This window comes from Drosophila miranda, chromosome 2 (genome assembly GCF_003369915.1).
Source record: "Drosophila miranda strain MSH22 chromosome 2, D.miranda_PacBio2.1, whole genome shotgun sequence".
Classification (NCBI taxonomy): domain Eukaryota; kingdom Metazoa; phylum Arthropoda; class Insecta; order Diptera; family Drosophilidae; genus Drosophila; species Drosophila miranda.
In genome coordinates, this window is record NC_046675.1 from 8852684 (window position 1) to 8877500 (window position 24817).

General features: G+C 44.4%; 5 protein-coding genes across 9 annotated transcripts in view; 3 read left to right on the top strand and 2 right to left on the bottom strand.

Annotated features, from left to right (window-relative positions):
* The first annotated feature begins 313 nt into the window (after positions 1–313).
* LOC108156053 lies at positions 314–8400 on the top strand. Of its 3 annotated transcripts, none has more exons than XM_017287327.2 (6): positions 3072–3245; positions 3866–4161; positions 6510–6764; positions 6826–6999; positions 7062–7203; positions 7266–8400. In XM_017287327.2, the coding sequence occupies exons 2-6, from the start codon at positions 4098–4100 to the stop codon at positions 7816–7818; spliced, it is 1188 nt and encodes a 395-aa protein (XP_017142816.1). In that variant the 5' UTR covers positions 3072–3245; positions 3866–4097; the 3' UTR covers positions 7819–8400. The 3 variants fall into 3 exon arrangements, with proteins under 3 accessions (XP_017142815.1, XP_017142816.1, XP_017142817.1); XM_017287328.2 differs by having other exon boundaries at positions 3940–4161; XM_017287326.2 differs by lacking the exons at positions 3072–3245; positions 3866–4161 and adding an exon at positions 314–624.
* On the bottom strand, positions 8304–11438 carry LOC108156052 (aldehyde dehydrogenase X, mitochondrial). The gene is made up of 6 exons (XM_017287325.2): positions 11311–11438; positions 9990–10094; positions 9829–9929; positions 9190–9761; positions 8780–9129; positions 8304–8716 (listed from the first exon to the last, which is right to left on the bottom strand). The coding sequence occupies exons 1-6, from the start codon at positions 11344–11346 to the stop codon at positions 8423–8425; spliced, it is 1458 nt and encodes a 485-aa protein (XP_017142814.1). The 5' UTR covers positions 11347–11438; the 3' UTR covers positions 8304–8422.
* Positions 11439–12155: 717 nt separating this feature from the next.
* On the bottom strand, positions 12156–13055 carry LOC108154384 (leucine-rich melanocyte differentiation-associated protein). Its single transcript, XM_017284648.2, has 4 exons — positions 12915–13055; positions 12607–12843; positions 12403–12551; positions 12156–12335 (listed from the first exon to the last, which is right to left on the bottom strand). Exons 1-4 carry the CDS (start codon positions 12942–12944, stop codon positions 12206–12208), a joined length of 546 nt encoding a protein of 181 aa, XP_017140137.1. The 5' UTR covers positions 12945–13055; the 3' UTR covers positions 12156–12205.
* Positions 13056–18270: 5215 nt separating this feature from the next.
* LOC108153977 (transcription factor SPT20 homolog) lies at positions 18271–19566 on the top strand. The gene is made up of 2 exons (XM_033390250.1): positions 18271–18487; positions 18551–19566. Exons 1-2 carry the CDS (start codon positions 18352–18354, stop codon positions 19564–19566), a joined length of 1152 nt encoding a protein of 383 aa, XP_033246141.1. The 5' UTR covers positions 18271–18351.
* Positions 19567–20710: 1144 nt separating this feature from the next.
* LOC108157038 (RYamide receptor) overlaps positions 20711–24817 on the top strand; it is a 62662-nt gene continuing 58555 nt past the window's right edge. For 2 of the 3 annotated variants that reach the window (XM_017288852.2, XM_017288853.2), the window contains exon 1: positions 20712–21172. The gene's annotated coding sequence lies outside the window, so the exon portion shown is untranslated. Of the gene's footprint in view, positions 21173–24817 lie in introns of all 3 variants that reach the window. The other variant, XM_017288854.2, reaches the window with a different exon arrangement.

Below are 24817 nucleotides of genomic sequence, written 5' to 3' on the forward strand. Positions count from 1 at the left end.
TCGCACGGCTGACACTCATTCGGCCGTGGCACAGACACTCTGACGGGGTCATTGGCTTCGTTTTGTTCTTTTTTTTTGGTGGTATCCTTTTTTAGGGGTGGCTAGGCTATGCACCCTCATCCTGCAGACTAGACAAACCGGCAGGCTGGCTGGCTGGCAGGCTGGCAGGTTGGCAGGCTGTCTGAATGTGGCTGGGGATCTCTGTTGTAACCACCGCTGGATAGTGACGCCATCGAATTATAATTTTTTCCCCTGCACAGAAATACCCCCAATGGCCGGGCGCTGCCGCTTGACTGCCGCACAGTTCTCGTCGAGCGGTCGTGTCGTGTGAACGTTTTTCTTGCTGCCACTTCAACGTCGTCGTGTTGCTTCCAAAGATAAACTCAAATCGCAAATCTAAGCCCCCGAAATGCGCAGCCAAGTATTGGGTTTTTGCATAGCCATTTTGCTAATTGTTTGCCTCATGTAAACCAGGCTAAAATTAAATGTGAGATAAGATGTGCCAGAGATCTCTGATTGGAGCCCTGCCAGAGATGGGGCGTACGCCACAGAGGATACGGAGGATAGGCGACAGTCTCGAGATGCTAACGCGTGAGGCTCGTCGTGAGGTGGTGCGCTGTGAACGTAAGTGGAAAATCACTCATACGCCGCGTTGAGCCACGGTCGATTGCATCACCTATGAACTGTGAACCGCTCCTTGGAGCAACGTCGATATGATCGATTAGCAATCATAAATCCCCCCTAGTATTCTCATTGTATTCTCCGCTTTGTTTGTACTGTCTCTCTGTCTATCTGTATTGCCTGTACCGCTGTAATAAATTCATGAAATGTCGCATTAGGTCCGCCTGTAGGCCCACATTGTGGATTTGCATAAACAGGCGACGTCATCGCCAATTTCAACATTTGAGCATTGGAACCCCTATTTGCATGGGTATCTATAGGTGGAAGCCCTATTATGATGTGCTGTGTGTGTTTCTGATTCTATTTACTTGTGGGGATGGCTGCTCCAGTTGGGAAATCGCTAAGCAAATATTTGAACATTGCTGTGAACATGTTATCTAGATTAAATATTGGATCTCAAGAAAATGATATCATTACATATCTATACAATCTTATAAGCTAAAAATAAACCGACTTGCATTTAAGAATATATTTTTATTTAAATGGGAAACTATTGTTTATCTGTTGCGAGTCCTTTAAGTGAGCAAGAAATGTCCAAGGTTTACTCTTTCAGATGTTTGATACAAAAATCGTTTCTATGGTGCAATTTAGTAAGTAGATTGTGATCAAAACTATTGTGATTAAAACTAGAGACCCCACGGCATCTGGTTGGACTTCCTTTGCGGTCTTTTGATGTTGTGTTTTCTAATTTAGGAAAACTTTAGTGAACATATGTAAGGCATGTGTGCTTCCACATAGATCAATGAAACTTCTTTCATAGGAAGCAAAACGGAAAAGTTGTATCGAAATTGTTTTTTTAAGCATAAATTCTTTATGACATTACTTTATTGTTCCTAAATGAAAATTATTCATATTAAACTGTGTAAAAGCCTTTAAAAAAATGCCCCTGAGAACGCAATGGGTCCCCGTGGGGGGATAGCAAATGGCAGATGAAGTTTCAATCTAGATGCCTGCTCGGCACGCGATTTGTGGCTTACTCCATATACACACACTCCCTCGTCCATAGTCAAGTCCTTGGGCCTGCCTTGTGGCCGCTAATTAGGCTCACCTTGGACATGAAAAAAGCGGCGTGTTTTTTCAAGGTCATCGCCGATAATTGCGTCCATGGCAACAGCCGAAACCCGAAACAAAATGATAGGGAAATGAAATACACGTGGAACTGCAGGACCAACGATGATTATTATTGGACTAAGTGTTTTATGCGTGTTTCTATTTAAGGATACAAGTAACAAATGAATGATATAAATATGTATACAATTATAGGCCTAATCTGAAATGTGGTTTTGTGGCAGGGGAACGCAAAAACAAATTTACAAAGTTGTAGCCGCGACCACCAAACGAACTAAGTGATAAACTTTGTTTTGAAAGGAACAATAAAGATACTTAGCTAAACGCTGTTGATAAAGTGCGGATAGATAGACGAGTACGAAAGAGTATAGTACATATTTATAGAGAAAGCTTTCTGTAAGGGCTCATTTTTGGGGTAATTGAAGTAATTAAAAATAAATACAAAGTAATATCAGTCATAGTCTGGATAGACTTCATCGTATCCTTCCGGAATCGCAACGACAACTGCTTCGAATCATTGGTATAAGTATTGTAGTTGTTCCACGATTACGCATAATTATTTTTATTATTTGAGTGTTTATTAAAAAAATACAGTACAAAACAAACAACGTCGTTTGGGACCTCTTAACCTCCTCCCACTTTGTTCGTGTAAAAAACTCATAATCTAACAAAATATCAACACAAAAATGTTTTCAAATCAGAAACAAAAAACAAAAGGGAGAAAAACAATTGACATAAAAAAATAATCAGTTTGTCCCCTTCCCACGCATAAAAACTTCACCTCCCCTCCCCTCCCCGCCCCACCAACGAACCACCGCCTATACGAAAAATAACAAACTCGTAGGAAACGAACCAAAACAGAAACAAGAAAGAAGCGAAAGCCAAATAAAAACATAGGTTCGAGCTGTTGGGAGAGGGGTAGGTGCGGGAGCAACTAGTTGCAAAATGGCGAAATCAAAACAAAACCGAAGACGCCTCTCTTTTCCCATAGAGGGAGAGAGAGAGAGCGACGGACTGTTGTATGGGGCTCAAGGTGTATTTATACAGGGTGGGGCATTCCTACTCCCTCTCCGGATAACTGTGCGTATGAGTTTGTGGCCATAAAGATATTTATGGAAAATTGTGTGCAGGCAGAGAAAGAACTCTAATTATTTAAATATGTTACATGTTCCGGGGGGACTAGGGGTATCATACTACTGCTACCTACTAATGTGTCCACTTTGGATCACTATATCATAGAGATTCATTTATCAGTCTCACCCTGCACTAATATACTTTGGACTTTCAGCTGGAGAATGCTCCACAGTTCGTCGTTGGCTTCAGCGCCGCCTTAGTGTCTGAAAGAGTCACGAACGGCACAGTCGGTCGGTCGCTACGGAGTTCGGTCCGCCATTTCGTTCTTTCGGAGACGCTCTCCTCTCTACGGGGGGCTTGGGCAATTAACGGTGTCTTTCCCTAAACCGATTTATGCTAATCAAAGACATATAAATATCAATGTAATAATGCATAGATAAATGCTTAATCGAAAAGACCCACCAAAACCGAAAAAGGCATGACCTTGAACTGTTTGTGTGTGTGTGTGTGCAGAGTGTGTGTTGGGCGGGAATTGTGGGCTTAGACGAATGACGCTTTTCCCAGCCAAAAACCGTGTCCCACAACACGGACACGCCATGAGCCCCTGGGGTTAATTAGAGTAGATATTCGAGAACGAGCACAAAAAGGTGTTAGATTCGGTTTCGTTACGTATACGTAATGCGGCATGAAAATACAAAGTAGTAAATTGAAAACTTGAACCTCAGTGGTGTGCCAAATGTAAATTGATAGCCAAAGGTGTTCCGAATCCAATTGAAAAACTTTCGCGCGCACACACACACAAAAACCATTTTTCTTCTCCCACATTAATTCCAAATCAATTAATTTCAATTATTCCAATCGCTCAACGGAATAGAAGCAAGGCGAAAAAAAACCAACAAAATTATAGTAAAAATAGAAAATGCTCTCTTCTGCTTGATTGAATTTGGTTTACGATCAAAATGTACTCGTCCCGCCTGTCCGTAAACTGTTTATTGTTTTTCTAATAAATTTCTGTGCGCTAATTTTTAATGTTTTCTGCCAGTTGGCTCCATAAAATATTGCCCGTTTGGACCATAAAGCAAACAAATGTGAAATAAAAACTATTTTCGACTATAGGCTGGACAAAAGAGCGAACAAATCTGTTCAAAAAAAGATGTGCTAAATACGCTATAAATAAAATAAAATTCAAACTAAATTTGATAAACTCTGGCATCCCACGGAAGCCGCAAATCCCGACGATTCCTACATAATAAATCACATAAAAACATGCTACAATGGAGCTGATAAAAAAGTACAAACAGGGAAAGCTAACAACTGGCGATATACGCAATTTGAACCGTACGTTGATTCATTCTTTTATTCGCTCGGATATTCATTTCCTTACATATTCTATAAATAATTATGTACAACATTCAAATGGCCCTTAGTCGCCCTTAGTTCTTGGAATATTTTTAGGTAGACCTTCACTGGCGCAAGAAGAAGGTGAAACCTAAGCTAAAATAAAATCAAAACAACATTTCGAATGTCAAGTTTCAAATAGATATCCAACGACTTCCCTGCCACTGACAGGCAGCGTTCGATTCAATTATTGTAAGACCATTTGTCCATCAGTCACGGTGGCTGCTCTGCAAGGGGCGCGTCTTTCAGCAGCAATAAACAGTCCGAGTAAATTATACGAGTATCTGGAAAATGTTTGGAAGCTTCCCAGATGCTTTCACATGTGACAGTGGGGCAAAATCGATTTATATTTATTTCGAGGTTTTTTGCTAGCCAGGTTACAAGCACCTGTTAAAATATACTCTGGCCAGGGACAACCGTTCTTAAAAGTGACTCCGATATCACCCAAGTCCCCCTGGTATAGTGTGCTAAACATTGTGTCTTTTGTATACCCTCAATCGCCTCATCAAAAGGTGCTAAATGGCCCTAATGCCTTTACATAAATTTGCTGATATTAAGTTCGTTTCGGTTGCTTATAAACATTTTCGCACATTGCTTCCTCTTGGCTCTGACGTGGAAGCCCCCTGCCCGAAATGTTAATAAACATTCAAGCTGTTGCATCTCTTGGCCCGCTGCTAAGTGGTGGCAAGTGGAAAGTTTGTTTGAGTGGGCGCCATCGAAAATACGCATACGCCATGTGGCCCCTGTTAATGGCATTAACAAATTGGGTTACTTAAGTGCAAAACTTCCGGGATCAATTAGATCTGCAAACAAACACTGTAAGCAGGGGAAATTGCTAACAGCCTTGGCAATGGAAGCTTCCCCAATATTTCTCGATCGTATCTATCGCTTCTATCTGGCAAACCATTTGGTAATCTTTATTTATAGTTTGCTTTACAAAGCTCCTACTCTTTGGGCCATATTCTGCTACCAAAACTGGCCGAAAGTGGTTAGCCCCGCTAACGACTCGTGAAACTACTCGCTTGCCCGCACCCAGTGCCCAGAACCAGACCCAGACGCAAGCCAGAGCTGAGGGGCGACATGATGTCATGCCTCAGAGAGACTGTCCCACTCTCTGGGGGATCGTGCAACGCAGTAAATGAGTGCTGGTGTCTGTGCCCATCCGAAAAGCAAACAAAAAAAGAACCATTCCGCTTAATGCGTTCAAAGCACTTGGGGCATGAAAATTGTGGTACCATTCCGTGATCTATACAGCTATGATATACGAGTGTGTATGGGGAAATTGTAAAGCTCGTCTGTCCATAATGGACTGTAAAATGGAATTGGTAATATAACATTCGACCGACCCATCAGGCGCATATTTTTCCGCATTTCGGAATCGTATATTTTCCCGCGAATCTGTTTGTTGACTCTGCAGTGTATGTATTTTGTTCTTTTGTTTTAATTTGTATCCCGAATCATGTGAAATGAAAGCATCAGTGCGAATATTTTTGCATCAATTGAAATGAATTTTATTGGCCAGCAGTCACGATATCGACGTCATCTTGAATTTGTTCATCGAGAATGATATCATAGCCTCAGATATAACCTCACGCACACACTGAGAATCCCCACAACCTGGGACTAGTTCACAGTTAACTGAATCTTACAAACGAAACAAAAAAAAAACGCCAAATAAATTATCTGCCCCACCCTCCGCTCCGCTCCAGTCAAAAACATGTCCAACAAAACATAGCGAGAAAACAATATTTCATCTCGTGTGGCTAACCTTCTACGAGCAGCTTACATACTCGCACAATATTTGATTCGTTCTATGAATAACATTAATAATGTCGTAATCCATTGCTGGCAATGCTTTTCATATGATATACTTGATCAACGGCTCCTTGCAGATCCATATATAGCTCTCTATATACTTGAGCTGTTAATTTCCAATTCAAATTTGTCAACAGCGGCTCTTTTGATATGGAAATGTGCCTAAAGTGCTTAATAATGGCAGAGGTTATTTATACGAATTCATTATCACCATTGGAGATATAACAGAAAGGGGGATAACAAGTTAAATGAATGAAAAGAGTTGATGGGCTCCACAGATACTCGCACAGGGCTCTCATTATTCAACAATTCAAGGGAACCCTGTAAATATATTCTACCTTTTGGGGTACTATTTGATTGTACCAGGGTGATATGGAAGGTTTAGCAGAGGTTTACACAAAAAACAAAAGAGATAAATAAATTGAACTCTAACATATTTAACAATCTTCCAACACATATTTCTTCCCTTGCAGACACCGTGATATGCCTTATGGTATGCATTGCAATATTCTCTATAATATGGAGCATTTCGTTGCACATGATATCCGGGGATCTGTACGAAGGAATAGTCAGTGCCAAACTCATTTTCCGTGAGCGCAACTTCGATCAAATGGATAACCGCAGCAAGGAGATCCTACATCGGGACTATATCAAAGCCACCCAGCAGGCCTATGGGGATAAGTATTCCGTTCAGGATGTAGCACCGGATTCGCTGCAGAGCGATAGCCGTAAGGGATTGCAAGGGAATCTTCTCAGAAGAACATTCTCTAGCGGTATTTTCTTTTGCAGAAACCACAAAGCCAACCTTTAAGATACCACATATCTACGAGTCGAGGGAGAACCGGCCACGGTTGGAGCGTTTGATAGCTGAAAATAATGAAGAGAAGGCCTTGACCACAACGCTGGCGCCGACTCCCAAGATTGTCTTCAATGCGGAGGCAGATCGCCAGTTCCTGGCCAGCAGTAAGCATTAGACATATCAATCCCTTTTGGTCCTCGGATCTTTCACAAGCTTTTCCCTTTAGTGTCCTTGGATACACATGCCACATTTTGGAATCCTGGGATTGGCGCACAGTTCGTATATGCATTTCCTCTTATATCGGAGATTGTGGCCATCATCTGGACAGCCATGTGTCTGATCTTCCAGACGGGCAGCAAAAAGAGTTCGTGAGTATGATCTTTCTATAATATTCTATGCCGTAATCAACATCCATCCTACACCATTGCAGAGTCCTGCCGAAACCCTGGCGCATTGTGGTGCCCTCCATCATCATTTTCTCCGTGATGAGCCTTGGTAGCGTTCTCTACACTATCCTAACCAACGGACATCTAAAGCAATTGTGCGGACAACTCCGCGAGAATCTCACCGATCCCATTGCCATCAGCTGCGGGGATGCCATCGCCCTGCTGCGGCCCATCGTGCACGAGCACAATGTCTCCCACGACACGTATCTGCAGCTCTTTCGCTGCAGCTATGTGATTGGTATGGTGCTGTGGATCATGGCCCTGCTAGTGATGGTGCTGCGGTTCATCTTCGCCGTGGACTTCCAGCTGGTCGACATCGATGAGATGTTTGACCATCGGCCGAGCACAGATTTCCAGGCTCCCATTCAGCCCGTCTATAGGGAGGTAGTGCAGCAGAGCAGTCCGCAGCACCAGACGCAGATAAGGCCCAGATCCGAGGAGGACTATCAGAGTGCCAGGTCGCACTTGAGCGATGTGGCGGTGCCGCTTCTGGATGGCCAGCCCCAAGCTTCGGTTGGGGTCACCAGCTTGGCCTAAAGGGTGGCAAAACGAATGGCAATCTCAGGTTTATATTTATTTTTATATACATACGAAGTGAAGTGCTAGGGAATAGCTGGAAATAGGGGTAATCATTTGTCCCTTTTATCCAGAATTTAGTCTAATTTTTAGCGTTCTCCCATAGAGGAGTCTAAGCGAACTCGTGCCTCGAAGTCAGAATTAAATAGTTTAGAAAATGTCGCCTTACCTAAGGAACAAAGTGGATTTGTTGGACGATTTCAGTGTCAATTTAATGGCTCTTGATATAAAGATATTTTAGCATACTTTCAGGCATTAACATATGAACATATATGTATGTACATATGTATCACTCATTAATTTGGATTCGTTAGTTTCGAATCTCGTTAAAGACCTTTATTTAACTTTTAACATTTCAATCCATCCAAAGCCGACAATCTCCAAAAGCTAAGCGACATTCCCTAGTCGGGCGATCGACTATAATCTTTTAAAAGAAACATTAACAGTAGAGTTTTTTATTTTATTGAAAATGCAATAATATTCTAACCGTCTGACAACCGAAAAACTGTGCAAATAAAATACAAACGTTATGTATACGAAGGATCAAGCTGTGTTTGTCTAGGGTCTAGAGCAGCTTCATGGTGATGGTCTTGGTCTCCAGATAGTTGTCCAAGCCATCCTTTCCCAGCTCGCGACCAATGCCAGAGTGCTTGTAGCCACCGAAGGGCGTCTGTGGGAGCACGGCATCGTAGCAGTTGATCCAGACGGAGCCGGCGTCCACATTGTTGGCGAACTTCAGTGCCTTGTTGATGTCATTGGTGATGATGCCGGCGGCCAGACCGTACTGGACATTATTGGCCCGATCGATGATCTCGTCGAGGCTGCTAAACTTGAAGATCGACTGAACGGGTCCAAAGATCTGTGGGTAGGAAAGTGAATCCATTAAAAGATGATTTTGTAAAGAGGATCTCAATGTACGCACCTCCTCTTGGGCAATCTTCATGTTATCCTTCACATCGGAGAAGACAGTGGGTTCGATGAAGAAGCCAACATTGCCGATCCGCTTGCCGCCAGCCTGGAGCTTGGCGCCCTCCTTCTGACCGCTCTCAATGTAGCCCAGAACTTTGGTGAACATCTCCTGATCGATCTGGGGACCCTGCTGTACGTTCTCCTCGAAAGGATTGCCCACCTTGCGGGCCTTGGCCTTGGCAGCGGCCTTCTCCACGAACTTGTCGTAGATCTTCTCATGCACATAAGTGCGACTGCCGGCGCAACAGCTCTGGCCGTGATTGGAGAACAGAGCCTCATGTGTGGTCTCCACAGCGAAGTCAACTTAAAGGATCAAATATGCGTTAAGGCCAGAAGAAGATAGGGAATCAAGGCGGTACTTACTGTCCGCATCATCGAATACCACAACTGGACTTTTGCCTCCCAGCTCCAGGGACACCCTCTTGAGGTTAGACTTGGCCGCTGCCTGCATCACGATGCGACCAATGTCCACGGAGCCGGTGAACGCCACCTTGGCGATGTCCGGATGCTCACTAATGGCCGCTCCAGCTGTGGGCCCGAATCCATTGATGATGTTGATGACGCCCGCTGGGAAGCCCGCCTCCTTGGTCAGGGCAGCCATGTGCAGGGCGGTGAGTGGCGTTTGCTCCGCCGGCTTCATGATGATGGTGCAGCCCACGGCCAGGGCGGGTCCCCACTTCCAGGCCAGCATCAGCAGAGGATAGTTCCAGGGAATGATCTGGCCCACAACGCCCACGGGCTCCTTGCGCGTCATCGAGGTGAAACCTCCAGCGGGAATGGTGTCGCCAAAGAACTTGTCGGTCCAGCCGGCATAGTACTGAAGCGTCAGGATCGAGTAGGTGACATCGAAGAGGGCCTCAGCATAGGGCTTGCCATTGTCCTGGGTCTCCAGGCTGGCCAGAAACTCCTTGTCGCGCTCCATCAGTCCGCAGAGCCTAGAAGGAAGTTATGATTAATGGGAACTGATTCTGGACAAAAGGGGACGGGTATATGTATATTTACTTGTTAATCAGATTAGTGCGCTGCAGGGGACTCAACTTGCGCCAATCGGAGTTGCGATGGAAGGCCTTCTTGGCCGCAATCACTGCCAGATCCACATCAGCCTTGAACAAAGATAATTCACATTAGTTCGGGTGCCTTATAAATGTGGAACTTTGACTCACTTTGTCTCCTTCGGCCACTTTGACGATTTCCTTGCCAGTGGCTGGGTTGGATGTGGCAAAGGTCTTGCCAGAGACGGCATCCACAAACTCATTGTTGATAAAGAGCTGCAGTGGGAATGAATGAAGGAATAGAAGGCTATGAATGAGCAGTCATCAAAGTAGAAACAAGGACCCATTACCCAACCTCACAGTGATGGGGGGGCTGGCAGTTTGCAAAACTATGATTAGATCTGCTCATACTCCTACCCAATCTGGAGCGATGGTATGCCAGTAATTGGTGCAATTTGCCCATCGCTCTCTCTCTCTGATTATAATCTCAGGGATAACAGCCTTTGTGTGCCCCAACAAGTTGTCAGCACTTTGATTGCCCCATTTCAATTTTCCAAATGACACGCGACAATGTAAGCAATGTAATATTTAAGTTCCGTCACGATCCCAAACTGTCAACTTTACGAACAAACAAAACTGTTGACATAACAAAGTCATCTCGTTTAGGTAGTATTTGGAAGTGATTCAAAGTTATAATGGAACAATAACAGATATAAATAAATGCTTTTAACGGGATTTGAGGGCTGAGGTTTCATAAAGAACATTGGATTGAATCAGATGAAATGAATTCAATTGGATGAAAGTCACTTGAGTTGGGGGAGAGTTATATTTTTAACAAAATCTATTACTTTCATTGCTCGGGAGAAAAGAAAACCCAAATTCTATCAGAAAGTGTATTCAAATTCGAGAGCATTCGAAAGATGAATTCATATTTCATGACAGCACGATAATACTTTGACCCTATTCACTCTGTGTCCTATAAGAGATCTGCTCGCACCACCCATTAATCCCATTAGGTATATACAAAAAGGTGGTGTCAAAGTCTCCTCCGTATCAGTGTCTTCGAATAACAGCATAGGACCCCCTATACTTTGTGTATTGTTATCAGTATTGTTTGCCCCAGAAGACCACATCATTATTATCGCCGGAGCAATGGCAGATTTGTTTATTGAGTGTCATACAGCAGAAAAGATTACGACCAGAACAGAACACCCTGTATGTGGGTATGTCTCGCTGACCCACACGCAAATCAAAGAGAAAAATTCGAAAATTGCGACACAAACTAGTTCGGAACAAGTTGGTATTCCATTAGAAGCACGATAGAGTTTGGGTTTTATTCGCGTATATGTAGTAATTATTATCTGAAGTTTGTTTAAGTTGTTCCAGCAGGCATAAACAGGTGTAAGGCTGTTTAATCAATTGCAAAACACTTATTGCATACAAAATGCAATTGGCAACAAAATATAATGTATTCTACTATATATGTACTCACTTTTGTGTACTTGGGCTTTGTGTTGGGATCGGCCATACTGATGGAGAATGTATGTATATAAACTGCTGCTGGCACCGAGGACTGGAGCTATAGTGGAGGAGAGCTTCTGTCGCGAAACTGAAACTGAAAAAGCTACCAGATGCTGCTTTTATAGGCTTCCATCGCTGCTATCAGGGTTTCTGTTTTCTGATTGTCGTTTATTTCTGTTTTTGCCGGCCGGCAGGCTGAAAGACAGACACATACTCGTATTATTTATTAGCACCCTATAATGATATGAAACGCGTAGGGCATGTAGGTTTTCTAAACCTGTTTGTTAAGGGTCCATGTCCTAGGTGAATTTGAAGAAACTTTCCCCTCAGACTCCCACCTATCTAGATTGTTCTTCCCAAATACATTTATTTTATTAATTTTGGATTTTTGTAAGGCATCTTGGATAAAGGTACTCTTAATTCATTATATCAATAACTGGTCTTATATTCATTGCAGTGCATTCCAAATTCGTTACAGCTTACGCTCTCAAAGTTTTTGTAGTCTCCTTTATGGATTGTGTTTTATCATCAAATTCATTTTACGCTCAGTTTCTTCATCTGGAATGTAAGCTTTCATGTGGTTTTAGTCTTGGCTAAGTCTCAAACGTTATTCTTTGTTGGTTCTCGTCCTGGCTTTGGTCTTATACGTTTGTTCTTATACAGGGTGTAGAATTTTTAGCCTTATGCATATTTTAAAGATATCTTATTGAATATATAGAAAAACGAGCTCTTTAACATTTAAAATGATTTATTTAATATAAATAACAATATATTCTTTAGTTTTACACAACCACAAACAAAACCCATCTATAGATATTCTGTTTAGGATAAAAATTTCATTTCGAAGATTCTATCGAATAGTCGTATCAAAAGCTCGTTGTTTTTATCAGCTGCTTGCCGTAGCTTTTGATGGGAAAACTCTCGTACTGATAGCTGCGTTGCACCAGACCATGATCCAGAAATTTCAGTTTGTTCAGTGACTGTGCAATGTAATTGCTGCGTGAAATGAGAAGACAATGAACTGGCAACTCAGATCCCAGAATAGAAGAGGGGTCAATCCTACCTGTAGTACTCGTAGTCGTAGCGCAAGTACCCAGAGAACGGCTGAAGCTCGAGGCCATCTGGACAAATGGGATTGCCGTGGAGGCTCAGGTACTGCAGGTTGGGAAATAGTCGTCGGATAAGTCGCATTGTTGAGGGCAGGTCACTGAACTGCAATGCCAAACGCGTGTAAGAGACTCTGAAACGAAGAAGGAAAGGACCCTACCTCATTCTTGTTCAGCATGAGCACCTCCAGCTGTGGCAGGGGTTGTGTCAATGTCCGTAGTCGTGCCTCGTGTAGCCGATTGTTGTCCAGCACCAAATGACGCAGCTGCTCGAACTCCGCCAGCCAGGACAGATCCTTCAGACAGTTATAGCTCAGGTCTAGCAGTTCCACGTGCTCCGCATGCCGCTTGACCAGCTCCAGGGGCAGTGATCGGAGATTCTGCTGCACCAAAATGAGCTACATTTTTGGGCGATTGTGTGTCGTTCGACTCGTAATCACTCAAAGATAAACCAAAATAATTACCCTACCTGACTGTCGTTGTGTTGGAACGTTTGCATTGCCTCCAGATTCCGTATCTACTGCGAGAGATCTTCTATTGTGGGGTTGGGAGTGCGGGCGAGCTTTCGGATACCTTTTCGGCGATCGTCTGAGGCACAACTGAGGCGTGCTCCGTCGCTCATTTGCTGCAGTTGATAGCAGAGACGAATGCTTTTGTTTTTACGTATTTACTTTTACTTTTTTTTTGTCATACCCTGTACGATGCCATGTGCAAAGGATGTGTGGGTTTTATAGAGGCTCAGAGTCTCTTTGCTTACCTTACTTTTCATTGGAGCTAGTCAAATAGTCATAAGCATACCTCTAAAGTCTACCGACTGGCTGAGTACCATACTTCATTGGACAGCATTAAGTAGAGATGGTTTTCTAAATTATAAGTTAAATTTTCCAATTAGTTCGTAATTTTTTTAAGCTTTTCAATCCGTAATCAAAAAATAGACAATCAAACGCCACTTGGAATCGTAACCGCAATATACAAAAATATTATAAAATTTGTAGGAACGAATTCTAGGTAACTATTTTTGTATGTTATGGAATTTTTTGTTAAGATACTCTACGTTTATTCATTGTAAGAATCGTAAAAGCATCCAAATTTGCATTCACTTTAGGTTTTTGCTCTTTCTTAATTCTTGTTTTTTTAAGAAGAAGAAACATCAACAAACTTCCATAGAGGTATTCCGCAAGTCGTTCCCCAGGCCCTTATCAGGCCTACCTACATACTCCATATACTCTTCGTAAGTGTGTGTTTTATTTTGTTTGGCTTCTGCGCAGCTGTTTGGTTGTTACTTTTCCCTCCTCTTTCGTTGCTTGATTTTATAGCAGATGCGGAAGGGGAGGAGCAGGTAGAGGGGGAGGCGAAGTACTGATAAGCCGGCAGGCAAAAGCTGACATCTAGAGGGCGCCAGCGAGTATTAGTGATCGCACATGAAGTACATACATTATACGACAAGTGCTCCCGCGGCAACGTCGATGCTCGATGTCCGCATGAAATGCTGTCAGAAATTCCAAAATGTTTCGTTTTTTGTACAAATCCTTCGACTGCGCTTTAACCACTTTGACCACGACTGGAGTTGGTCAAGTGGTGGTGGTGCCGCTTGGTGGTGCGAGGGGGGAAGGGCCTGGCGATAAGTGCTCCACAATGGCAGAGTGCGGGCAAATATATTTTTAATTGCCAGCTAGGCTGGCAAACAGAAATGACGGCCCACAAGCGCAAGAGTCCGAATGAAAAGGCAAAACGAAAAGACTACAGCGGCCTGACAAGCAATTTTCACTGCAAATGGCTAACAAATTGGTAGCGAAGAGAGGGAAGGAGAGGCGGGGGATGGGCAAACTAGTGCCAAACAATAGGAGATGACAGCATAAATAAACAAGCTGCGAGATACAAATTACGGCTCACAGCATTTAGCCAGGCACTTAATTCAATGAAACCCAAACCACGCACACAATCTCACTCCCAGCAGCCAGAGATACGGATACCGATATAAGAGATAGATACGTCTGGGCATCGGTAAAAGTAATCAATTTCCCAGTAGCCTTTGTCATCAGAGCTTTGAGGTGGCTGACAGCTGTGCCATCCGTGGCGACAGCTCCCTTAACCCTTCCTGGGGCACTCACTCTGCCATTTGGACCGCCTGTCAGTGACACTCGAAGCGTATAGCTGTTTTGTCCGCTAACCATCTTATTATTTCCCCTGCTTGCACTCCACTTTTGCTTGGTAATAAGTGTGGTACGCATGCACGTCTATGCCTCTATAAATAGGCCTTTGATTGCTGGTGGTTTCAATAGGCATTATAATTCAATGTCAACACTGAATTGACCGTTGTGGAAGACCATTATTCCGCAGCCAGTGATCTTCAATAGGGCAACCTTTGACGCTCAAGGGTATAGACATATGGAGCTGAACTGAGAAATGGACTCGAAATAAGTTTTATGGATCCTCTTCCTTAAACGCGTCAGAAGTCTCCCTGAAACTCCTTTCTTGAAGTATGCGGCGCAATTAAATTGTATTTTTACCTGCCACTTTGATGACTAATCCGCAGCACTTAATTCTGTGGCTATACTCGTATAAAGGAATAGAATAATTTGGGACCCATCCCCAAAATCCAATTTGCTTTGACCGCCGCATTAGCCTCATTAATATCACCATAGAGACCCGCCGGCCACCCACCCCCACCTGAAGCACTCTTAGTGCCACCCAACCACCCAGAGAAATAAAAAAGTGCTCGACTTGCTCCAATTTTAATTACTTCCCACAGGCCGTTGCCGATGATGGTGTTACTTACATAAAAACCAAGACGGGGATGGGACTGGGATGATGAGTGAGGAGTGATGAGGGGAGGCTCGATAATTGTGCTAAAATCGAATGACCTTGATGGGTGGGACACCCCTTGCGGCGGCTGGTGCGAAAACTGGTCAACTAACCTGGTGTTTGCCTCTAATTAACGAGATAATCGACGGTGCTGCTGCCTCCGATCGCGATTATCACTGTAATCATCATCGTTATGCAGCTCCGGGGCAAAACCATTTAGCCGAGCGATTTGTCAACGCATCTTTGGGGCACCTGGCAAAGAGTGGACGTGGATGGCAGATGGAGAGCACGGAGTCTGGCCAGTGAGGAGGCGGAGTCGGCTACATTCATTCGCCATTTGTCATAATTTTACCCCTATGTAGGTTGAAGCGTTTAAGTAAATGTATAACACACATTTGTCGGATAAATTTAGCCTTCTTGTGCCATGATTTGCATCTTTCCGCTTTGCTCTTCCTTTCCTATAATTTGTGGTAAAAGTAAAATACATTTTTGTTGGAGTGAAATGAAATCTAAAATGATTGTGCCAAAAGGTATTTCTAGGAATTATTTCAATCAGGTGGATGTGGTGGATGTCAAATTGATAAATCTAAAGTTCATTTGTGGTTAGAAAGAGAAGGAGACTGCTTAAGGGTTTCATTTGAAGCAGTATTCATTCATCGAGTCGTTATTGGTTCTGTGTGAGGTTTCTTACAGTCGGAGCTTCATCTCTCACTGTATCTCAGCCTTCTTTTGGCCAACAATTGACACAGGCTTGTTTCTATTTTTATCATCATTTGACCTACGCATTCTGTGGAGCCAATCGTCCATCTGTGGAATGCTCTTTTCGAATGCCATTGGCCAACTAATCGACTTGTGGGTTCACATCTCAATGACAAAGCCCCAAAGCTTCTGCGTTTTTGTTGCCGTTGCTGTGCGTGGCACTTGAGTGCAACAAGTGGCACGTCGTCGAGTGGAGCATCCCGAGCGAGCTCTGGCCCATCTATGCTGAGCTCCTCGATTGGAAATACCCCCCGACTCGGCGGCAATGTCAATGGAGCAGCAAGCACCAGCGAAGGGCACGAGAAGTGAAGCCAATGCCAAGAGGCGAAGGGTAAGGCGATCGGTGCGAATCAATGGATGTCTGGCTGTGGCTGTGGCTGTGGCTACTGCACAGGTGACCTGATTTTCGGGTTTCAACACTATCTCTTTCCCTTTACTCTCTCACTCTCTACCACTCTCTCTTTCTCTCTCTGGAGATGGACCCTTCTGTGGCGGCTTCTTCAGCGCGGGGCCAAGTGCACCAATTCCCAATCAATTCCAATCGATTCCGTCCGATGGCCGATGGCCGGGTGACGTAAAGCAACCTTGTTGCAATTAAGTACGCCCCAGCTTCTTGTCCGTCGTGTTGTATGGACATGTACCTACATGTACTTACCATTTCTCTCCCGGACCCGATGCGGCGGCTGCAATTACTCGTACGTTTTCTGATTTGTGTGTGGACAGCAAGTGGACAAGTGTCTTCGGACTCGGTTTATTTGCTTTCCATCTTTCGGTGTGCACCAAATCCAATTACGACCCAAGAGCGGTGCCACGCCGCATGCTACTCACTTGATTTGGGTGGCTGCTGTTTTGTTTTATCATTTATTGTTTCGACTTATTTTTTTCTTTCATGCCACATGCTTGGCTTCAATTATAAAATTGATTTTGATTTTGATTTTGTTACGTTTGTTTCGTAATTGTTGTCGTAGGTGTTGAAAGTGGATGGTAAATGGTGGATGGTTGAATGCCGATTGTCGACTGTCGACTGTCGCCGGTTGACAGTTGGAGGAAATTATGTGCCTGGCCTTGAAAAGCCCTTCGGTTTTTGTTTTCTTTTTCTTGTTCAATTAATTGAATTTATGTTCAAGTATGTTAAGATTTAATTGGGAAATTCGGTAGGTAAGAATGAGGCAATGAATGACAGTTGGCATCAGTCTTTGATTGAGGTTCCTTCCATGGGAATTGTGTACCCTTTGTTAGGACCATTTTGAAGGTTTTTGATGACAAACGTACTTAAAAAATTCTTGAAATGTATTCTAACTGAAGACACTAGTCTTTTGAACTTTCCTTTACCATGTGGTATTCATTTTACGTAACCTTTTACAAGACCTCTTACAAAAGTTTGTATTATCCTCCTTATGCCCCAACAAATCCTGGACACACGCAGAGGATTTAATTTCAGACCCATTTCCACCATTGAGGGTACCTCTGAGGGGAGTTCCTGCATCAGGTCGTATTACCTAATCCTGAACCCAACTGGATTATCTGTTATCTTCGAATTCCATGGAATCACTTGACCTGGGCCACCACCAGGCTGGGTCCACAAGCTCAATGAACAAGTTCGATGTTGGTGCCACATGAATGAACTCCCGTCAATGGGGGCCTGTGGCGAGTGCGTAATCATGGGTCACTTTCGATTCCGAGACAGCGGCTCGAGTGCGCTCCAATTGTGAAAATAACACTTGGCGCACTCATCCGAAGGTTGCTGCTGCTGCTGCATCGTAGTGGGGCTCTCAGATACAAGATACAAGATGACTGTGAGAGTGTTACACAAAACGTCTTTGGTCCGGGGTCCGGGGTCCGGGGCCCAGGGCCCAGGGCCCAGGGCTAGTGTGGATGAGCTGATGCTGAGGAAGCTTTTGGGGCATGCCTCTTCATCATTCTCTATAGTTGACCGTTCGCCCCCCCACCCGCTGGGGCAGACGCCTCGGCTAACGGCCAACGAAATGGATTTACAGCCCGGGGTTTTGTCTCCATTGGGATTGCTCTAATTTCTCTCTCTCTGTCACTCTCGGGTCACTCTTTCGCTCTCGTTCGGTCCGTGTGTTTGTGTATCTCTTTTGATGCTTAATTAAATTCATTTTTTCCGTTTACCTTTTGTAATGAGATTTTGAGATTGTTGGTGGCGCAGTCAGCGTGTCCGAGTCTCCGACGCTCCGTCGCTTGAATCATATAAATGCCCGACGCGGCGCTGTCATCAGTATCAGTCGACGTTCGAGCTTCTCCATCGAAGCAGTCAATCGATCGAGCTTTAAAGGATTACGGGTTACAGTCATCATCATCGCCAGGAGCAGTCGTTAGCCATGCGTGTCTCGTCGCTGTTTGTCGTTTGTGTGGCCACGCTGGTCGCCGGAGCTGTGGCTCGTCCTGAACCACCATCGCCTTATGCCTACCATGGATTACCCCAGCAGCAGAGCCAGCGGGCACTGCCACTGAACGGTGAGTAGTACCCGGAGAAGGAGGAGAGTGACACGCATTAAGACTCCCCTCTCTCTTCCTTAGTTCATCCGGTTGCGCCACAAATCTATCAGACGCTGCCACAGGAGCAATCGTTCGCCAACTTTGCCCCGCCTCCAGTGCAGCAGCTCCAGGCACAGCCACAAATGACTTACCTGCCTCCCCAGCAACAGCAGCAGCAGCAGCAACAGCAACAGCAGCAGCAGCAACAGCAGCAGCAGCTGCAGCAGCAGGACGCCATCCTCGAGCAGGTGGCTCCCGCCGCCGAGCCCCTGAACTCCTACGATGACAGCTACAACATGGCCCATCGCCTGTCGGGCGTGCAGCATGCCAGCGGCTACAACAACGCACCGCAGGAGACCAAGATCCATAAGCACATCTACGTCCATGTGCCGCCCAAGGACTTCGAGGAGGAGGATGCCGTGCAGCCACGTGTGCACCACCAGGTGGGACCCAAGCAGAAGCACTACAAGATCGTCTTCATCAAGGCCCCATCGGCGCCGGCTCTGCGCGCTCCCATCGTGCCACCACCACCACAGAACGAGGAGAAGACCCTGATCTATGTGCTGCACAAGAAGCCCGAGCAGGAGCAGGACATCGTCATCCCCACGCCACCACCCACCAAGCCATCCAAACCCGAGGTCTACTTCATCAAGTACAAGACCAAGAAGGAGGAGGCTCCCGTCTACGGTCCCCCACCCGCCGACATGGAGCCCCGTCAGGCCACCGCCGAGGACTTTGCTCCGCTCGCGGAAGTCGCCGATGTCCTGCCACCCACCACCCTGGCTCCCGAGCCAGAGATCGAGCAGCCCGCCGCCATTCCCTCAGCCATCTATGGCCCGCCCACGGCGCCCGCCTACACTGGCGAGGAGGTGCAGACCACTCTGTCGGCGCCCGCCAACCAGTACCTGCCCCCTGCCACTGCCCCCGCCGCCCTGGCCATCGAGGAGCCCTCCATGGCGCCCATCATCGTCGAGGAGCAGCAGGAGCAGCGCCAGGCTCACATTCCCGCCACCAACTACGGTCCACCCAACCGCTTCTTACTTAAGAAGTTGAAGTAGGATCGTACGACGGTGAGGGAGATGTCTTAGCCAATTTCTCGTTTGTCATAGTCTAATGTCCATATGAATGCATACCCTATCGCCTATCCCTACCCCTGCACCCTTCCCCCTTACCATGCACTGCATACACACACATTCACACACACACATGCACATCACGCCCCGCGTTGATTTGCACGTTTGTAAAATTTGTTAAAGTTGTTAAATTTGTGTAGATAATAAAAATCGAATTTATAGAAGAAAAAAAAAACATAAGGTGTGGTCGAGGGAGATTAAAAATCTTTAGCTAAAGATATTATAAGACTTTAATCAGGAAGAGAATCTGAAGTACTGCCCAAGGGTGAATCTTTCCCCTATAATATTACAGCATCTGTGTTTCATCTAAAATCTTTATCGAATTAGTCGTTAGATTTCGTAAAGATTCAGTGTAAAAGTGTATTTATCTCTGTAAAATAATTTCATAATAATGCAAACCAGAGAATCAACCCGTTTTCGACGCTATAATATTATCCTTGCCTTCACCTGTGGTTTTCTGATCAGCTTCTATTATTTCATTCTTATGTTTTATTCTTTGTTTCTTTCTCCCCAGCTTCCGGCCATTTGAAAGTTGTATGCCAACCCATAATCAAGGAAATGCTTTCTCCTCTTTACGTATGATATTGCACTCTTTTCCTCTGTTATCCAAGACAAATGAGAAGCTGCACGTATTTCGCATTTCAGTGATTTAATGATGGCTAATACGCGCACTCGTGCTGCCGGCCAAAATGAAAATTGACCTTTAAGCGAAGAGCCGACCTTGACGGATTTACAGCTCGCTTAATTGCGTTACGTTTTGTTAATTTCTGCGGTAGGTCCAAAGCAAAGTACTGGGCCTGGCTAATGCCCTTCCTCATTGCCCTGTGCCGGCTGTGGCTGTAGCTGCGTGCAACATGTTGCCCAGCGTTTCCCGCCAAAACCAACAGTTGATTGCGGTGCCTGCGCAAAGCGATGGCAACATGTTGCGCCGCCCACCAGGACCAGGAGTAGGAGTGTGGGGCTTCAAGTGGTTCGTGCCCGAGCTTCGTGTCCGGCTGATCTGCAGTGGAGGGCTCGTGGGCGCTGCCACTGGCACTGCCACCCAGTCAGAGTCACAGCAACTGCCGACGGATGCCGCATTCAGTACGCTTTCTGTGTTCGTGCGATTCGCACCGATGGTGGGCGTTCTCATTCGCTTAGGCACTAGTTCCATGCGGCCCACGTACGACTCGACTCGTCCGAAATCGGGACTTATAAACGCATAAAAAAGCCATTCGATTCAATTGAAGACGGGCACGCGATGCAATAACCAATAAACAATTAACAAACTGCGAATATTCATCAAGTGGCGAACACTGCGTATACGTAATACGTGTACGCATAAATAATTCCAGTGACAATTAGTGATAAAAGTGAGTGCTCGAATGTGAAATTGTTCAACATTGTTTCGGTTCATTATTTCTGCCATTGACATTGACATTGTCATTGACGCCTCTGTCCCGGCCAACATCTCCCCGGGGGGTGCTGATTCCGCCCCGCTGCAGTTCCGAAGAACCGCTGCCGCTGGAGGAGAAAGCGGGCTCGGCACTAGGTGAGTTGTAATGAGCTTTATTTACCTGCTAATCAGCTTGTCCTCCGCGCTGGCATCGGGCTTGTCGCTCTGTTGTTTCTGCTTGTTAGCATTCAGTCAGATTTCGCACATTCTCCTTGGCATCTGTTCTGGGTGGCATTATGTCCAGGTTCGCTTGGGCCTCGGTTTCAGTGGCACATGACCAGAATTTAATGGCAGACTAGTCCCACCCTTTTTCATTAATATTTAAGGGCCGTGAGAAGGTTCCTCAAAGTGTCAAAATTGATTTCCCTGCGGCACCTGCAAGACAGCTGTCAAATACAATTTTTGACCCATTTCAACAGCTCGATTAGAGTAGAAACTATTCCTGATTGGCTGCAATTGTAGTTGGTATCATGTACATAGAGTACACCTGTCTGCCAATAAGCTGATTGGCTTAAAGAAAAATCTCCTTCCTGGACTCTAAGACCTGGACGGCTATGATTGGATATTCCCTTTATTCGACACAAATGCGAGATACAATTTCATCGCAAATTTTTTACTTATATTACATTATCCGTGGCCTTAGCCGGAAGTATCATCAATCAGCCGTTTGTTCCTTTAAGTTGGGGATATATGTATTAAGCATACGCAGCGTTGTCGCCAGTCCAGCGCTAAATATTGCATGATACGAGTACGAGTAGGAGTAAGCGGATGGACGGTCCGCTAAGTCCGCCATCCATTTGGCTCTCGTTGACAGAGGGCGACAACAAAAGGTGGCATGGCAGAGGAGGCTAATTATAAATTATGCAGCACGCAATCCTCTTACGTTTGCTCGTATGTGTTGCAGGTGAACGTGTATTTCGCCATCCATTTTACAGGGGAATCTCTTTGCCGTTTTTTGGGCGGCACTAAAGGGACAAAGGCCTTCTTTGAACGACGGCTTTAATTGGTTTGGGCCGGATTTGAGCATTGGTCCTGGTCTTGGTCCTCTCCTTCTATGTGCTCTGTGCTCTTTGCTCTGTGCTGTTTACTGCTCTGACACTTTGACCGGGTTTATGTGTCGCTTTAATGTCCACGCGCGTCGGGCGGCTGAGATTTATGGCTTGTCTGCCTCGGTTTATCTGTTTGTCTTGTCCTCACTGAATGTATCGCAGTTGCCGCCGTGGACTGTGTTTTATTTATAAAGTCCACACTTCCAGCCTCCTCCTGGCATTTACATATGCTCGGAGATAATCAGATCGAAAGCGAGAGCTGCCAGAATCAATATTGACACATTGAACACTTCGACGGGAACACTCGTACTTCTGTTTACCTAACGACGGCAGTGGCATTTCCCCATCATTTCCAGCATCATCATAAATAATAATCAATTCAATGTCAGACAGCCGCTTTTTCTCAGCCTTTTTTATTAGGTTTTCTTTTCCTGCTGATTCTTTGCTTTTTTTGACAGCGCGATTCTGACACGAATTCGCGTTCCCCATGCCCATTCCCCGCCCACTTGTCACGCCCATTTTATGTACTTCAGTTTAAGGTTTTATGCCGGAAAAAGTGCATTTAAATTGTGAAAAAGTGTGCTAAAAAAATAAAGGAATATTTGAAAAATGTGATGGCGGGAAATAGGCAGACGGAAATTGGAAAATACATTGAAAAATTGAAACAGCTTTAACTTAAAAAATTACCTATTATAAAATGAAGAAAATTTATTGAAATTTTTAAAATCATTTTTGAGCTTATGGGCATTTGAAATACTTACTAAAACATAAACAGAAAGTCGACAGAATATTGTGGAAATTATCGATGGGGTATGGACAAAATAGGTCCATTTTTCACCCACATTTACTCTCTCGTCTGGCAAATCTTTAAGAAGCTAAGCATTCTTTCCAAAGAGTCAAACATTCCATAGTCCCAAAGGGTCTCTTCATGGTTCTTTTGATGGTTCAATTTGTTGTTTTCGAAAAACAATGGCTTTTAAAATGATAATTTTACAAATACAAGCATGAAATATTCATATAATTACAACAGTATATCTGTATATCAAAAAACCAATTCCAATTAAATTATATTTTCTACATTTTCCAGCAAATTAGTTTTGTAAATATTTTAGCCAATTTAATATTAGGTTATCGAATATGAATACAAAAATATATATCACAAATTGCAACTAGTAAATTGAACAAATCAGGGGGGCTTGTTTGCGTACATATTTCCGTAGCAGTTCATTTTGGGGAAATTGGTTTTGCTTTCCATTCACCACTCATCGAATCATAATTGAAATTGCCACTCAAATCCTGGGTCTTGTGTATACAATTCGTTTCGATTCGGGGTTTTTTTTTGCACAAATAATTCAACGCCTGTATTAAAATTCCTGGCCCGAAACTTTGGTCAAGAGCAAAAGATGCCCAATGGAGGTGAGGAAATATGTGTCCACAGCGCAGTTGAGGCTCATGAATACTTCTGGGTTTTCCACGGCGACAGGGACGGGGACGGTCACGGGGACGTGGGACGTGGGAGGCGGTGGCGGATGCTGGGAAATTGATCGGAAATCACATTGAAAAGAGCAAACTAAACAAAATTAAATGGGAAACAGAAAAAAGTTTCGCATACGCACATACTCGTGCGCTCATAGATTATAAGCAGCTTTTTGTATGTTGTTATTTTGAGGTGCTTCGCTCCCATTTACCATTCGCTGTTCTTCAAAGCACTTAGAACGCTGCCAAGAACACTGTATAACACTGTGGCAAGATAACCAGAGGAACGACATGACAACAAATTGAATTTGTTTATTTACAAAATAGACACGAAAACACGCCAGGGGAGAAACTTTCAAATAGTTGACTGACTAAAGATAGAAACAACACAACACCCAAGAAAAAAAAAAAAAACTGGAAAGCCGTCGGTGTTTATAAAATGAGATTTAGGAGAAAGGACCCGATGGAAGGGGACTGGGAGAGGCGTATGCTTGCTCATAGTCCCTTTGAATCTTTTGAATATACATAATTCAAAATAATCCCTTCAACAAAATCAGCAAGATGCAGTTTACTTCGGGCCAGAGATTGATGCCTTCAAAGCGGAGCAGCGAAAAAATAGAATATTAAAAATTCTTGGCCTTAAAGTTTGCTCTTTGCCGCAAAGTTCCTTGTCATTCTGCAATTTTTTATTTTGCTGGAGAATTTATTCATTTTTCCGGCTCTTGGCGCGGAGATTCATCCTCGCTTTGGAGCTTGGCTGCCAATGATATGCAAATTTTCTTATAAATAGACTGTAAAAGGAGATTTTCATGCAACAAGCAGGAAACTTCTCGCATTGGCTGCCTGCTAATGGGGCGTATGTGTAATATTTCGGCAGCATATAAGTGCCTCCATTGAAGTATAAGGAATTACCAAAATGATTACCATTATTTGCCCTTCGGCCAGGCTGGTACGACTTTTCCTGTTCGGTTACATCATCCAAATATGCTTTACAGTCTGTAATAGGAATTCGCTGGCAGCCTTAAGTGATTCGCCGAATTCAAATTTCGTTTTTCGATTGTAACTTTTGCGTAAGAACAAGAACTCAAGTGAAGTGATGAATTCATGCATGTGGAAATGTGAAAACGCAAACCACTTCCATGCGGTTTGTTCCCTCATTTCAAGCCTCAACGCGAAAAGCAAACCTTTTTTGACCACGCAAGCAAACCGCACCGCC